General features: G+C 36.0%; 1 protein-coding gene across 1 annotated transcript in view; it reads left to right on the plus strand.

Annotated features, from left to right (window-relative positions):
• LOC111150500 (cilia and flagella associated protein 47) overlaps positions 1-16,293 on the plus strand; it is a 526,123-nt gene that overhangs the window by 87,206 nt on the left and 422,624 nt on the right. The window contains exon 22 of the mRNA XM_022507981.1: positions 14,761-14,902. Within this exon, the coding sequence (XP_022363689.1) occupies positions 14,761-14,902 (142 nt within the window). The remainder of the gene's footprint in view (positions 1-14,760; positions 14,903-16,293) is intronic.

Raw genomic sequence — 16,293 nt, forward strand, 5'->3', positions numbered from 1 at the left:
AAAGCAACTGATTTTAGACATTGATCTAGTATTTTGTAACCTTGTTGCACTTATTCATAGTTCTAATAGTTTCTCAGTAGATTCCTTAGAATTTCCTATAAAAAATGCTTTCTGCAAATAGAGAAAATTTTCATTCTCTATTTCCAATCTGGATGCCTTTTGTATTTTTTACTCCCTGATTTCCAGAATCTCCAGTACAATATGGTTTAGAAGTGGTAAGAGCAAACATCTTAACTTGTTCCTGGTATTAGGAGGAAAGTATCCCTCTTTCATCTTTAAATATGATGTTAGCAATTTTTTTTTCAGTTCCTTTTTTCAGGTTGAGGAAGTTCTCTTCTATTCCTAGTTGAGTATTTTGATCACAAAAGAAATTTGGATTTTGTCAGAAATTTTTGGCTTCTATTTTGGTGATCTTGATTTGTCCTCTATTAATGTGGTACATTATATTGATTGATTTCCATATGTTAAACCAGCCTTACATTCCTGGAATAAATCCTGCTTGATCATTATACCTGGAGTATAATCCTTTTTATCTATTGCTGCATTCAGTTTCCTAAATATTTCCTTTTGTATGCATGTTAATCAGGAATATTAATATGTAGTTTCCTTCCTTGAACTGTCTTTGTTTGGTTTTAGTATCAGGGTAATACTGACTTCTTAGAATGAGCTGAGAAGTGTTCTCTCCTCTTCTATTTTTGGAAAAAAATTTATGAAGGATTGTATTGTAAATCTGCTTTAATTTAGTGATAGATTTCACCTCTGAAGTCATCTGTTCCTGGGCTTTCCTTTGTCATGTTTATCTTAAATTACTAATTCAATCTATTTGCTTGTTTTAGATTTATATAAATTTTTTATTTTTAAAATTATGGTAACAGTCTTTTAATAAATAATTATATAGTACTCAGAGTTTATAAGGTACTCACATATCTAATATCAGTTTATTTCCACATGAATCCAGTAAGACAGTCATTGAGACTTTAGATTTTTCCCCTTTTTCCAGTCATAGAAGCCAAAGCACAGCAAGGCTAAGTGACTTTTCAAGGCTACCTGCTGCTGAGATGTAGAGCTTGAATAAAACAATGTTATGTTCTCATCCTCCTGACCCACTGGACCTTCATGGTATCATGTTAGGAATCCAAACATGATGAATAGTACATATTCTTTTAGCCTATGGACACAAAACTTTCATATATATCCTTTGGGTTTATTAACTTTTTCCCTAGTCATTAGCACTCAAAATCTTCAATTTCATAAAGTTACACTTATCAGAATGTCAATGTCAATTACCATTTTTATATGGTTTCTTTCATTTTCCATTTTCCATATTCATAGAAATTTGCAGTCACAATTACTTTCTTCTGGGATTAAGTTTATTTGGGGGATAATTTCTAGATGCTTAACTAATTATATATACAAGGGTAAAGATAGAAGCAAATAAAATAAAAACCTATAATACAGTGGAAAAGAAGAAAAGAAATTGATACTTGTCAGGAATTTATAGAATATCAGGAAATGTTATCTTGACTTAAATATATATCTGTAGAAGACAATTAAAATATTAAGGTCATGTCATTGGAAGTGGAATGATTATATTATTTGATACAAAATATCTGTCATCCCAATTGTTAATTATGAGTAGTATTTCTTTGTCAGGTCAAATTATGGGCAGACTTTCAAAATACTTTTTGCATATATTCCTCTTTATCAAATTTATAGATTCCAGAACAAAAGAAGTGTTTCTCTTGTTTCTCATTCTTCAGTTCTTTATTAGTATTGCCTGTTAGATTTCATGAGTTTCCTTTGACTTATGGTCCACTTTTGATGGAACCCATTGGATGTTGGTTTCATTCCCTATTGTTAATTCTGAAATGACGTGATATTCTTTTTGTACTTATGTTTTCTCTCCTGGGAACTTTCTATTTTGCTGAAATCATTTCTCTGGCTTCCCTTCAGAAAACTAAGGACAATGGGTCTCCCCTACTTTCCTTCCCTCCTTTTCTCTATATCTTAATAGTTTTCTTTAATAGTTCTTTGAGGCAAGTTTCCCTGGTTCTATTTTTATTGATATATAATAGACAGATAATATTTATTAGTTTCAGGTATATGACATAATGATTTGATATGTGTATATATTATGAAATGATTACCACAATAGGTTTAGTTAACATGTATCACCACATATAATTACAGTTTTTTTCTTATGATGAGAACTTTTAAGATCTATGATCTTAGGGGGCACCTGGGTGGCTCAGTGGGTTAAAGCCTCTGCCTTCGGCTCAGGTCATGATCCCAGGGTCCTGGGATCGAGCCCCGCATCGGGCTCTCTGCTCGGCGGGGAGCCTGCTTCCTCCAAGATCTACGATCTTAGGAACTTTCAAGTATAAGAATACGGTATTATTAACTGTAGTCACCATGCTGTACATTATATCCCCAGGACTTATAACTGGAAGTTTGTATTTTTGGTGGTCAAATCTTCTGTTTTGTCTTGAGAAATTTTATCAAAATTATCTAATTTTTTGGCATACAGTTGTATGCCATACAGTTTGCATACAGATGTTCATGGTGTTCTCTTATTTTTATTTCTGTAGCATAGGTAATAATGTTTCTTCTTTTATTTCTGACTTTATTTTAAAATTGAGTCATCTCTCTTTTCATCTTGGTCAGCCTATTTAACAGTTTTGTCAGTTTTGTTGATATTTTCAAGATTCAATTATTGATGTAGTTGGTTTTCTATAGTGCTTTTCATTCTTTATTTCATATATTTCTACTTTATCCTTCACTGTCTACCAAGTTTGCCTACTTTGAGTTTAGTTTGCTTGCTTTTTTGTGTGTGTGTGTTTTTTTTAAGGTGGAAAGTTAGGGTTTTGAGTTGGGATCTTATTTTTTTATATAGGTTTTAAAGCTATACATTTCCCTCTTAGCGTTGTTTTACCCGTCTTTCAAAAGTTTTGCTCTATTTTGTTTTTATTTCTGTTCATCAAAGTGCAATTTCTTATGTAAGTTTTTTTCTTTGATCCATTGGTTATTTAGGATGTGGTGTTTAACTTCCACATCTTCGTGAATTTACAAATTTCCTTCTGTTATTGACTTCTAGTATTATCCCATTGTGATTGGAGACTATATGTTGTATTATTTAAATAAGTTTAAATTTATTGAGGCTTGTTTTATATTGCAGTCCATATAGATTATTTAGTATTTAGCTATGTTGAGGTAATTCTAAAACCACTAAGAGAGTTGAAAATGATTGCATCTGAATTTGTGTATATGTATTTTTGTATGTATGTGTGTGTGTATGTGTGCAAGTATATGATGGTGGAGGGAATAGAATGCTAATTTTCAAAATAAGCTATGTGAGATTATTTTTTTTTATTTTTTTCAAATCTGTACTCTTATTATTTTGATAAAGACAATAAAAAGAAAATAATCCTTTTGTGACAGGTTAATATTTTGAAGCATTATGCCTTTCTCTTACTCAATGCCTGAATTTTGTATGTGTGCAGAAGTATGCAAACACACACACACACACACACACACATATACATTCTTTGATAGGAAAGTAAGGGAAAGAAGAGAAACTAATAAGTTTGTGTAGTAATTTAATATATATGTTTTCAAGTATGTTGAGATCAATTTATATGTCTTCTTATTAAGTCTATGTTATGACTTATATTTTTATATAGTGGAAATATATAACTGTGTTTTTAATGTCATCATTCATCCACAAAAGCATTTTAGCCTGAGGGTCACTAAAAATTAGAGAAAGTATGTAATCCAGTTTAAGTTTGTTATATGACTTTTTGGGAGGATTCATATGCAATTTGATATTTTCATTTTTTTAGTTCAATTTACTGTTTAACATTGTCAACAATTAAAAACTTATTAATCTATTTTTTAATGTTTAGATTGTGGCTCTCCTAGGTTTCTAAAAATTTGTTACAAAATTATATGTATTTAGTTCTCTGGAGTGTCACACATTCCTTAAGGTTTTGAATTATTCTGCATTTACTGGGTATTTTAAAGGGAGATTTACCTAGAGTATCAAAATGTAATTCAGTCCAACAAGAGATGAACATAAAAAAACAAAAACAAAAACAAAAAACCCTGCAGAGACAGTGTATCCTGTGAGATTTTGTTCTATAAATTTGTGCCAGCAAGGCAGATGGATTAGCTGGTTTCTAGTCATTTCACATATCCTCCACTCTGTTTATAGCTAGCTGTAAGTTACCTTTCTGTGTGTGTGTGTGTGTGTGTGTGTGTGTGTAGATGTAAATAGTCAGTGGGTGCTCTCTTAGTTGATCTGTGTAGCAGGCAAATGTAAAATCATAAAGGGCTGGATTTCTTTCTAGTTGTAACCCTTCCTGTCCTATACTGCACTGGGTTTGCCTACAATTAAAAGTGATAGGCAATTACATGGTGGGCAATTATAGTTGTGTTTGGCATCCTTGACTGGAATGGTTTGTTTACACTGTCATTCAAGCCTCTCTTGTCCTTCTGGTTCACTCACTTGTCTTTTCGGCCAGTGTATAGAGCTGTGCTTCCTGATAGGGTAGCCAGTAGCCACATGTGGGTATTTAAATTAAGCTTTAAAGTTAAATAAAATTAAAAAAAATTATTTCCTTAGTCAAAATAGCCATATTTCAAGTTCTCAGGATCCATGCATGGCTTTTGGACAGTGCAGAACATTTCATCATCACAGAAGGTTGTATTTCACATTTTTTCCTGCTGCTGTGGCCCAGGTTCCACTCTGTGGCACAGGCCAGTCAGTCTACAGTGGCTTGGTTGCTCTGAAGCTCTCATCAGTCCTGTTCTATAACTGCCCTAAAGCTCTTGAAAATGAGGGAGAATAGTCAAATTTTTTAACTTCCTTCTTTTTTTCTACCAACTTTTGTCCTTCAAAGATATGTGACCTTTGCATTGCGTGAATGCTTCTCAGGGGTTATGCTGGATTTACAACCGTTCTTACAGGAAGGCAGGATGATCCTTCAAGGATTAAAAAAGAGGACATTTGAATGACACCTGCCGCATAAACATTTTTATCTCCCAACACTGCCTGGGGGACTGAAGTCTTCATCAGAATATCATTTTTCAGTTTGAGGTATTCCTCTGTTTGAATGACGACAACTAGGAAAGCACTTAAAGTGGCACACTTCACAAAACTTTCCAAGATTTTCTCCTTCATTAGATAGCTCAGTGGTTTCACAGTGATAGCCCTCATTTCCTTTTCTCTCTCTGTATCACTGAGTTTCTGTGTAAAAGAGAAATCTTGTATTCTTTCATTTCCATTGTGAGGATTGGATGTGGGTGGAGAAATGGAACCTCTGAATTTTGTTTTCTGTGTAATTACAGGGCTACCTTGGGTATAAACTAATTTTATATAAATTGTCTGTGAAGATGTGATTTATGAGAAAGCAAGTCCAATATAATTTCCCACATACACACAATTGGCAGTTAAAGAAGGCAGGGGGAATGACTCTCAGCTCTGTGGATTCAGCACATAGTGTTTTAGGAAATACCTGTTTTGAGAGGGAAAAAGGTCCCATACTTAAAACGAAAGAGACATTTAAGGGCTGAGATCAGTACACTGAATTATTTGACAATTACGAACATCATCATCATTTAGGACATCAGATATTCTTTTTTTTTTTAAATATTTTATTTATTTATTTGACAGAGATCACAAGTAGGCAGAGAGGCAGGGAGAGAGAGAGAGAAGGAAGCAGGCTCCCTGCTGGGCAGAGAGCCTGATGCAGGGCTCGATCCCAGGACCCTGGGATCATGACCTGAGCCGAAGGCAGAGGCTTTAACCCACTGAGCCACCCAGGCGCCCCAGGACATCAGATATTCTTGAATGAAGCTGACAGTCATGCTCGGTGTTAAACCTCTCCTACCATTCCCATCTTCTGCTCTTCTCATCCCTGACTTTGAGCTCCAGCGCTAGACCCAGTGACAGTCAAGACTCAGTACTCAGTGACTGTCAGGATTTTAATCCATCATGATCACACTTAACCTCAGTCATCCCTCAAAGTGGAGTGCTCTGTGAATAGATTCTCCAGCTAATAGCTCTGAGGTCCCTCATACTTGGCTTTCTTTCCCTTCCTATCTGCTCTCTAGGATCCTTATATTTACATAAGTCTTCAGTGTTTTTTAGGGCTTCCTATCTCTTCATGGTGTCTTCATATTATGAACATGGCTCTCTCGAGGGCAATGTTCCTTATATAGCCTTTCCTTTGGATCTGGATGTGGCTCTAGAGGTGATGCTTTCTGGAAGCCTTACTCCCTGGGTGAGTTTTTCTGGAAGGCTTACTCCCTGGATGGGTTTTTCTGGAAGGCTTACTCCCTGGGTGGGTTTTTCTAGATGGTCTTTTTCTGTTAAAAATGGCTGCTGCTTTGAACTTCATATAATATGAGTTTACTATTTCCCTTATGCAGGGTAGTGATCTCTGGACATTGCTATTAGCCAGTCTCTTCGTATAATCTATACTCTACTCCTCTAATTTTCTGAGTGATTTCAGTATTCATGTAGAGGTCCATCCAGAATCCTGGCTTCCCATTTCCTTGTCTTCACATTTCCAATGATCTCCTCCTCCATTCCCCTCAGCTTCTTCCACTGGGAATCGATCTCTATCCATCCCAATCTGATGAGGATGACAGTTTGGGACACATGCTTTTTGATACTATTTGACTTTGAAATATATATTTGTATTATATTAACAAAATCTAAAACTTAAAGAATAAAATAGTAACCTAAAAATAATATAAATACTGTTAAAATATATGATAGAAAATACTAATTTATATTAATACTCAAAATAAGAATAAAAAGATAAATCAGAATAGGAAAAAAAGAAATGGGATAAAATATAACTAGTTGCTGAAGATTAATAATGACAAATCCTAGGGGAAATAAGATCAAGCAAAATTGTTTTAAGGACTGATATATGAAAGCAGGTAGTGTTTATACATGAAATATATCTTTATTCAATTCCTTGACATCTGTATTGGAGTCACTGCAAAAATAAAATATCCTGGGAATGAGTTGCTTGCTCTGATTTGTCAAAATAAAGAAACATTCATGAAAATAAAACATGCTATAGTATTTTTTGCTTCTATAATTCTGTTACGAGAACAATTTATACAAGGTTTTAATGACAAGAGATAGAATTGTCAGTGGTATGGCCAGTGTCTCAGTCTGTTCAGGTTCTATAACAAAATACCACAGACTGAGTAGTTTGTAAACAATACGAATTTATTTATCACAGTTCCGGAGGCTGGAAGTCCAGGATCATGGCACCGGCATGGTAGATTGTGGGTCTTCTTCTGGGCTTCGGACTTCTTGATGTGTCCTCACGTGGTGGAAGGGGTTAGGGATTTCTGTGGACTCTCTTATAAGGCACTAGTCCCAATCATGAGGGTTTCACCTCCTGGGCTAAGCACCTCCCAAAGACCTTACCTTCTAATATTATCATCTTTGGGGGTTATGATTTCAACATGAATTTTGAGGGGACGCTTTCAGACTGCAGCAGCCAACTAATGTTAAATAAAAACAAAGAGGAGCACCTGCGTGGCTCAGTCAGTTAAGTGCCTGCCTTCGGCTCAAGTCATTATCCCAGGGTCCTGGGATCAAGTCCCACATCAGGCTCCCTGGCAGGGAGCCTGCTTCTCCCTCTCCCCACCCGGTTCTTTTTCTCTCTCTTTCTGTGTCAAATAAACAAACAAAAAACCAAAAAGAAAACCCAAGTGTTTTGCCTAGTAGAGTGATATGCATGGCTGGAACTCTAAGTATAGCCTTTCTATTATTAACTATTCATTTTATTTAAAATTTTCAGATTGTCAGCATGGGCTTTATGAGTATAGCAAACCACTAGGTATATGTACCTCTGAAACCATCATTGCTTGTTGTCATGATCTTGGAAACTTAGATATGTCAGTGGTATCATTGTTATTTCCTTTCCTACGTTTAAAACATTTGCCATTCTTTCCCATTATATTCTGCCTTTCCACCTCCAAAAACATACCAAGAAACCATAGAGCTATAGTTGTTGCAGAATCAATATTTTAAAAATTATTTGAAAAATAATGTTAGATTTTAATAAAAAATCAATATATGGTTAATAAATGGGACTTGAGAAAAAATGAATTTTGATCATTTTCATATTTTATAATTTAATTTAAAATGCAGTAATAGTTTTCCCACGTGTAAATATTTTAGTGTTGACATTACTTCAGTTGTATTTTCAGTTCTTTTCTACATTAATTTAATTTTTATAATTTTAAATTTTCTAATAAGTTACATAATTTATAAAATTTACAATTTGTTTTCCAAAGTTGATATTTGGAGCTGCAGCCACTTCTGAATCCTACACACACATCCTTACCCTGGTTCTTTAGTTTTTAACTGATGAGCTCACAGGGAAGAAATTACCAGTCAGAATTTAAAGGTTTAAGCCATTTAAATTTTCTGGTGAGCTGTTCATCAGAGACATCCATCTAAAAGATGGAGAATGTTAGGTAGGAAGAATAGTTAAGCTTTTTAATCTCAATAAACAGAATAGTCTCATGTAAGAAACAATACAGTCTTTCAGTCATTTTGCACAGACTCTGTTATTTTTACTTCTCTAGAACCTTGAGATCATTAGATGACAGGGGTCTGGGGGAATTCCTAGAAACCTTTGACTGACCTCTCCTTTATTTATCTATCTATCTATTTATTTAATTTAATTTTTAAAAAGATTTTATGTATTTATTTGGCAGAGGGAGAGAGATCACAAGTAGGCAGAACACCAGGCAGGGTGAGGGTGGGGGGGAAGCAGGCTCCTCGCTGAGCAGAGAGCCTGATGCAGGGCTTGATCCCAGGACCCTGAGATCATGACCTGGGCTGAAGGCGGAGGCTTAACCCACTGAGCCACCCAGGCGCCCCAACTTCTCCTTTATTTTTAAGAAATAATTTATTGAGAGGAAATTTATATAACATAAAATGAACCATTTTTAAAGTAAACAGTTCAGTGGCATTTAGTGCCTTTACAATATGTCCCATTTCAAAACATTTCAATCACTGCAAAGCAGTACCCTTTAGATATTAAAGCAGTTTCTCCTCACCTCTGTTTCCATGAACCACTGGCAGCCACCAATCTGCATTCAGTCTCTATGAATCTGTCTCTTCTGGATTATTTCATATAAAAGGAATTATATAGTATGTGACCATTTGTGTCTGTGTTCTTGCACTTAGCACAGTGTTTTGAGTTTTCATTTTTATGTGGTAGAAAACATGTAACATAAAATTTGCCATCTTAAAACCATTTTAAGTGTTAAATTGTATTCACATTGTTATGAGATAGAGCTCCAGAACTTTTTTATTTTGCAGATCTGAAACTCTATTCCCATTTAAAAATACTACCCTTTTCCCTTCTCCCCCGAAATCTGGGCAACAACCATTCTACTTTGTGTTTCTATAAATTTGACTACTGTAGATACCTCATGTAAGTGGAATTATATAGTATTTGTCTTTCGGTGATTGGATTATTTCTCTTAACATAATGTCCTCAGAGATCGTTCATGTTGTAGCGTGTGACAGGATTTCCTTTATTTTTAAGCCTAAATAATATTTATGTCAGATTTTGTTTATCCCTTCATCTGTCTCAGTTATTTTGAATAGTGCTATTATGGAGATAAATATACAAATATCTCTTCAAGACCCTGCTTTCAGATCGTTTGATTGCTGAATTAAATGGTAGCTCTATTTTTAATTTCTTGAGGAACCTCCATACTCTTTTACATATTGCTAGCACCATTTTACTGTCCCACCAATACTGTACAAGGGTTCCAATTTCTCCACGTTCACACCAACACTTATTATTTTCTGAATTTTTGATCACAGCCATGATAATGGATGTGAAGTGATATCTTACTGTGATTTTGATTTGCATTCCTCTGATGATTAATGTTGTCAAGTATCTTTTCATTTGCTTGTTGAATATCCGTATATCCTCTTTGGGGAAATATCCACTCAAATCCTTTGCCCTTTTTAAAATTGAGTTAAGATTTTTGTTGCTGTCGAGCTGTAGTTTTTTGTATATTTTGGTTATTAATCCCTATCAAATACATGGTTTGCAAACATTTTCTCTCATTTCATAAGTTGCCTTTCTGCTTTGTTGATTTTTTACTTTGATGAGCAGATAGTTTTGGGTTTGGTATAATCCCATTTGCCAATATCACACTGGTTCAATAACTAGCTTTATAATAAGCTTCAAAATTGAGAAATATGAGTTCTTTTACCCTTTTTCTTTTTTTCAGATTGTTTTGTCTATTTGGAGCCTTACTGTTACTTATGAATTTAATGGCTGGCCGATCCATTTTTTCCCAAAAATGGCCATTGGATTTCTGATAGGGATTGCCATGAATTATAGATTGATTGGTGTGGTACTGACATCTGAACAATACTAAGCCTTCCAATCAGTGAACATTGGATGTCTTTCCATTTACGTAGAACTTTAATTTTGTTCAACAATGTTTTGTAGTTTTCATTGTACAAGTTTGTCACAACTTGCACACATTTATTTGTAGGGATTTTATTCTTTTGGATCTTACTACTTTTTAAAAATTATTTATTTATTTATTTTAGAGAGCAAAAGTGAGCAAACACCTATGAGCAGTGGGAGGGGCAGAGGGAGGAGAGAAGCAGACACCTCTTTGAGTGTGGAGCCCAACACGGGGCTTGATCTTACCACCTGAGATGAAATCAAGAGTTGGATGCCTAACTGACTGAGCCACCCAGGCACCCCTTGAATATTTATTTATTTATTTATTTATTGACAGAGAGAGAGATCACAAGTAGGCAGAGAGGCAAGTAGAGAGGAGAAAGCAGGCTCCCCGCTGAGCAGAGAGCCAGATGCGGGGCTCGATCCCAGGACCCTGAGATCATGACCTGAGCTGAAGGCAGAGGCTTAACCCACTGAGCCACCCAGGCGCCCCTTGAATCTTATTTTAAATGAAACTCTTTGCTTATTTTATTTTTCAGATTTCATTGCTACTGTGTAGAAACATTTGATTTTGTTTGTCGACCTTGTACCTTGCAATTTTCCTGAATTCATTTATTAAGTCTAGCACTTTCTTTGTGGATTCTTTGTGGTTTTCTCTATACAGGATCATTTCATCTGCAAGTACATATAGTCTTACTGCTTTCTTTCCAATCTGAATGCCTTGTATCCCACCCTCTTTTTTTGGCCCTTTTGCTCTGACTAGAACTTTTAGTACATTATTCAATGACATTGGCAAAAAGAGGACATCCTTATATTGTTCCTGATCTCAGGTGGAAGGCTTTCAGTATTTTACCCTAAAATAGGATGTTAACTGTGGGTTTTTCAAACTGTTCCTTAGTGTATTCAGGAAGTTCTCTTCTGTTCTTAGTGTTCTGAGTGCTTTTATTATGAAAGGATGTATTATTTTGTCAATTTTTTTTTCTGTATCGATTGGCATTACCATTATTCTTCCTTCAATTAATGTGGACTATTTTATGTATACACACACACACGTACACATACAGTTTTAAATATGGAACACTTAAAAAAAATTTAAAAAAAATATGGAACACTTCATAAATTTTTGTGTTATCCTTGTACAGGGACCATTCTAATCCTCTCTGAACCATTCCAACTCCATCGTATGTGCTGCTGAAGCAAGTACATTTATTGATTGGTTTTTATATGTTGAACTACTTTGGGGTAAACCCCACTTGGTCATGGTATATAATGCTTATAATATGCTGATAGATTTGGTTTGCTAGTATTTTCTTAAGGATTATATTGTCTACATTCATGAGGGATATTGATCTGTAATTTTATTCTTTTTTAAAAAAGATTTTATTTATTTATTTATTTGTCAGAGAGAGAGAGAGAGAGAGAGAGCACAAGCAGGTAGAGTGGCAGGCAGAGGCAGTGAGAGAAGCAGGCTCCCTGCTGAGCAAGGAGCCCAATGTGAGACTCGATCCCAGGACCCTGAGATCATGACCTGAGCCAAAGGCAGCAGCTTAACCAACTGAGCCCTCAGGTGTCCCTGTAATTTTTTTTTTCTTGTAGTGTCTTCATGTCTTTGATATCACAATAATGTTGACCTGATAGAATAAGTGAGGAAGTTTTCTCCTATTTTCTATTTAGAAGTATTGGTGTTAGTTCTTTAAATATATGGTAGGATTCACCAGTGACACCATCTGGTCCTAAATTTCTCTTTTGGTGGGTCTTATTGATTCCTTATCCACTTCTATGGGTCTGTTCATAATTTCTTTTTCTTCTTGGGTCAGTTTTGATAATTTATGTTTTTCTATGAATCTGTCAATTTCATCTGGATTATTTACTTTTGATACAAATTCTTGATAAAATTCTCTTGAATCCTTCTCTTCTTTTTGTATGGTTGATAGTAATATCCACATTCATTTTTTAATTTTAGTTATTCATGTCTCAATTTTTGTTCCTTTTTTGTCTGGCTTAAAGTTTTATACTTTTTTTTTAAAGATTTTATTTATTTATTTGACAGTCAGAGATCACAAGTAGGCAGAGAGGCAGGCAGCGGGTGTGGGAGGAAGCAGGCTCCCCACTGAGCAGAGAGCCTGATTCGGGGCTTGATCCCAGGACCTTGAAATCATGACCTGAGCCGAAGGCAGACGCTTAACCCACTGAGCCACCCAGGTGCCCCAGTTTTATACTTTGTATAGAAAATCTTCAAAGAACCAACTTTTACTTTCATTGATTTTTATTATTTCTATCTCTTTGTTGATATTCTCATTTTTTTCCTGTATCATTTTCTTGTTTTTCTGTTGTTTAGCTCTATGAACAACTTTTTTTTCTGAAGATTTTATTTATTTATTTTGACAGAGAGAGATCACAAGTAGGCAGAGAGAGAGGGGGCAGTAGGCTCCTCGCTGAGCAGAGAGCCCAATGTGGGGCTTGATCCCAGGACCCCGAGATCATGACCTGAGCCAAAGGTAGAGGCTTAAGCCCACTGAGCCACCCAGGCGCCCCTCTATGAACAACTTTTTAAAAAGATTTTATTTATTTATTTGAGACAGAGTGCAAATGAGCATGAGTTGGGGGAGGGGCAGAGGTAGAGGGAGAAACATACTCCCTGCTGAGCTTAATACCAGGACCCCAGGATCATGACCTGATCTGAAGGCAGATGCTTAACCAACTTAGCCACCCAGGTCCCTCATCTGTGAGCAGATTTAAGACAGTGGATTTAAAGTCTTTCTCTAGTAAGTCCAATGCCTGGACTTACTGTTTGATGGTTTCTTTCATTTAGTTTTTCCTTTGACTGGGTCATGCTTTCATATTTCTTGGTATGCATTGTGGGGTTTTTTTTTTGTTAAAAAGTGGTTATTTGAATATTATAATGTGGTAACTCTGGAAATCAGATTTTATCTGTTCTTGATTGTTGAAGGCTGCAGTCTTCAAAAAAAAAAAAAAAAGTCCATTTGTTTAGTGACTTTTCCAAATAAGTTTTTGTAAAGAATATTCCTTTTGTGTTTTTAACTTTGATAAAGTATAATTTAATCACTTTTGTAGATGATTCGTTTTGTACTATATTTTAGAAATCTTGCGTCACCAACGATTACGATTTTTCTCCTTAATGCCTTATAGTTTTAGGTTTTGTATTTAGGTCTTTGGTCCATTTTGAATCAATAGGAACCATTCTATTTTTTTTTAAGATTTTATTTATTTATTTGACAGACAAAGATCACAAGTAGGCAGAGAGGCAGGCAGACTGAGAGGGGGAAGCAGGCTCCCCGCAGAGCAGAGAGCCCGATGCGGGGCTCGATCCCCTGACCCTGGGAATCATGACCTGAGCCAAAGGCAGAGGCTTTAACCCACTGAGCCACCCAGGCACCCCCAATAGGAACTATTCTTAAAATTTATTTTTATTTTTAAGAATTATTTTTAGACTTATGAAAAATAAACCAGTTCTTATTTCAAAAAAGGAAAAACAACTTTCAACATCACAAGATAATTTTCTATTTGAAAATGTCTTTTTTTAAACTGCTGTTTTGCCAAATCCATAATATCTCATTAGATCTCCAGGACTTACTCGTCTTGAATAACTGAAACTTTGTACCCCTTGAGCAACATCTCCCCATATCTCACTCTCTCTAGCCCCTAGTAACCACCCTTCTGTTTTCTGCTTCTATGAGTTTGACTGTTTTAGGTTCCACATATAAGTGAGATCATGTATTATTTGTCTTTCTGTGTCTGTTTTATTTCACTAAGCATAATGTCTTGCAGGTTCATCTGTATTTTTGCAAATGGCCGAATTTCCTTCTATTTTTAAAGCTGAAAAATATTCCATTATATGTATATACCACATTTTCTTTATCCACTTACCCCTTGGTAGACATTCAGGTTATTTCCATGTCTTGACTGTGTGAATAGTGCTGCAATGAATATAGGAGGGTAGGTATGTCTTTGAGATCCTTATTTCAGTTCCTTTGTGTAAATACCCAGAGGTGCGATTGCTGTGTAATTTAGTAGTTCTGGTAACAATACTGTACTTTATCCCTGAAATTTATTAAGAGGGTGAATCCTATGTGTTCTCACAACAAGGTACAGGATAACTATGTGAAATGGATGGATATGTTAATTAGCCTGATTGTGGTGTTACTTAATTATGATATGTGTAACAGATCTTCAAGTTGTATACTTTACATACAATTAAAATAGTGTCACAAATTTCTTATAGCAAAAATAATCACAAGTGTCATGTATTTTTTTTGTCTGTCAGGTGGCAACATATGACTTCAGCATTCAAGTTCAAATTAATTTCTTCAAGGCTTCAGAACTTTACACTCAGTATCGTTTGTCAAATTCTCCTATGATTCCAAAGACAACACCACTTATTCGACCGTGTTATGTTCAAGCTACTGGTATGTAATGTGAAACATTCACTTGGAGTGTTCATATCAAACATTTACACTAAAACAGCTAAAAGTTTTAAAAATTCAGAATATGATATTTACTTTTTAAAAATAGAAATATTAGAAAGTAAACTATGATATGATTTCTGTGTGTGTGGCTTAAATTGTGCCTGTGAGAATGAATTTTGAGAAATAGTGTAACCAAACCAACATGAACTTCACTCCTTATTGAGTTACAGAAACTGCACCAGGTGACGTTGTCGCACAAAGACAACTTTATTGAGGAGATCATGGGCAGTGACTTCTAAAGCTGTGACTCCCTGACATCAGATGAAGGGTTACCTTTTGTTTAGGGTTAGATGAATATTTATTTATTTCTATTTTTAATTTTTAATTAATTAATTTTTTGGAGAGAAAGAACGTGAGCAGAGGGGGTGGGACAGAGAGACTATTAAGCAGATTCCAAGCTCAGCATGGAGCCCCATGCAGGGCTGGATCTCACTACCCTGAGTTCATGACCTGAGTCAAAATCAAGAGTCAGTCGCTTAACTGACTAAGCCACCCATCTGGACCTAGGATGAATATTTAGCTAGTGAAGCTTTCTTATCCTATGTAGAGGTGGCTATAATGTCACACATGACCCTTAAGAAAACGGGGTCATCCCTACATTGATGTTATGTAAATGAGGTTGAGGCCCCTCCTTGGGTAGAGATTTTAGTATTATAATGAGGCAAAGGTAATGATAGGTTATTCCAGAGCTCACTCCATCATCTGTGCAGATATGAGTTGAAAGTTTAGCTCAAAAGTTCTGGGTAGGGACGCCTGGGTGGCTCAGTTGGTTAAGCAGCTGCCTTCGGCTCAGGTCATGATCCCAGTGTCCTGGGATCGAGTCCCACATCGGGCTCCTTGCTTGGCGGGGAGCCTGCTTCTCCCTCTGCCTCTGCCTGCCATTCTGTCTGCCTGTGCTTGCTCTCTCTCCCTCTCTCTCTGACAAATAAATAAAAAATCTTTAAAAAGAAAAAAAAAAAGTTCTGGGTAGTCTGGGATGGGTGGGAGGTCTTGTCAGGGCAGTTGCCGTCACCTGTAGGGTGGTTTCCAGTGTCATTTGCCTGAGTTAAGAGGTAAGCTGAGAAGAAGAGCTTAAGCAAAAATGTAAGACACATGTTAGTGAGTTCAAGCAGGTGGGTAGTAAAGTTCCGGTCTTGGGGTCTAGCTGGTGACAATAGTGTGGACATAATCTCAGATCAGTGATTCTTGTTTTAAAAAATTGGTTATAACTGGGGTGCCTGGGTGGCTCAGTGGGTTAAAGCCTCTGCCTTCGGCTCAGGTCATGGTCCCAGGGTCCTGGGATCGAGCCCCGCATCGGGCTCTCTGCTCAGCAGGGAGCCTGCTTCCTCCTG

The sequence above is a fragment of the Enhydra lutris genome, unplaced genomic scaffold (assembly GCF_002288905.1).
Source record: "Enhydra lutris kenyoni isolate GAN:26980312 unplaced genomic scaffold, ASM228890v2 scaffoldscaffold23, whole genome shotgun sequence".
In the NCBI taxonomy this organism is placed as follows: Eukaryota; Metazoa; Chordata; class Mammalia; order Carnivora; family Mustelidae; genus Enhydra; species Enhydra lutris.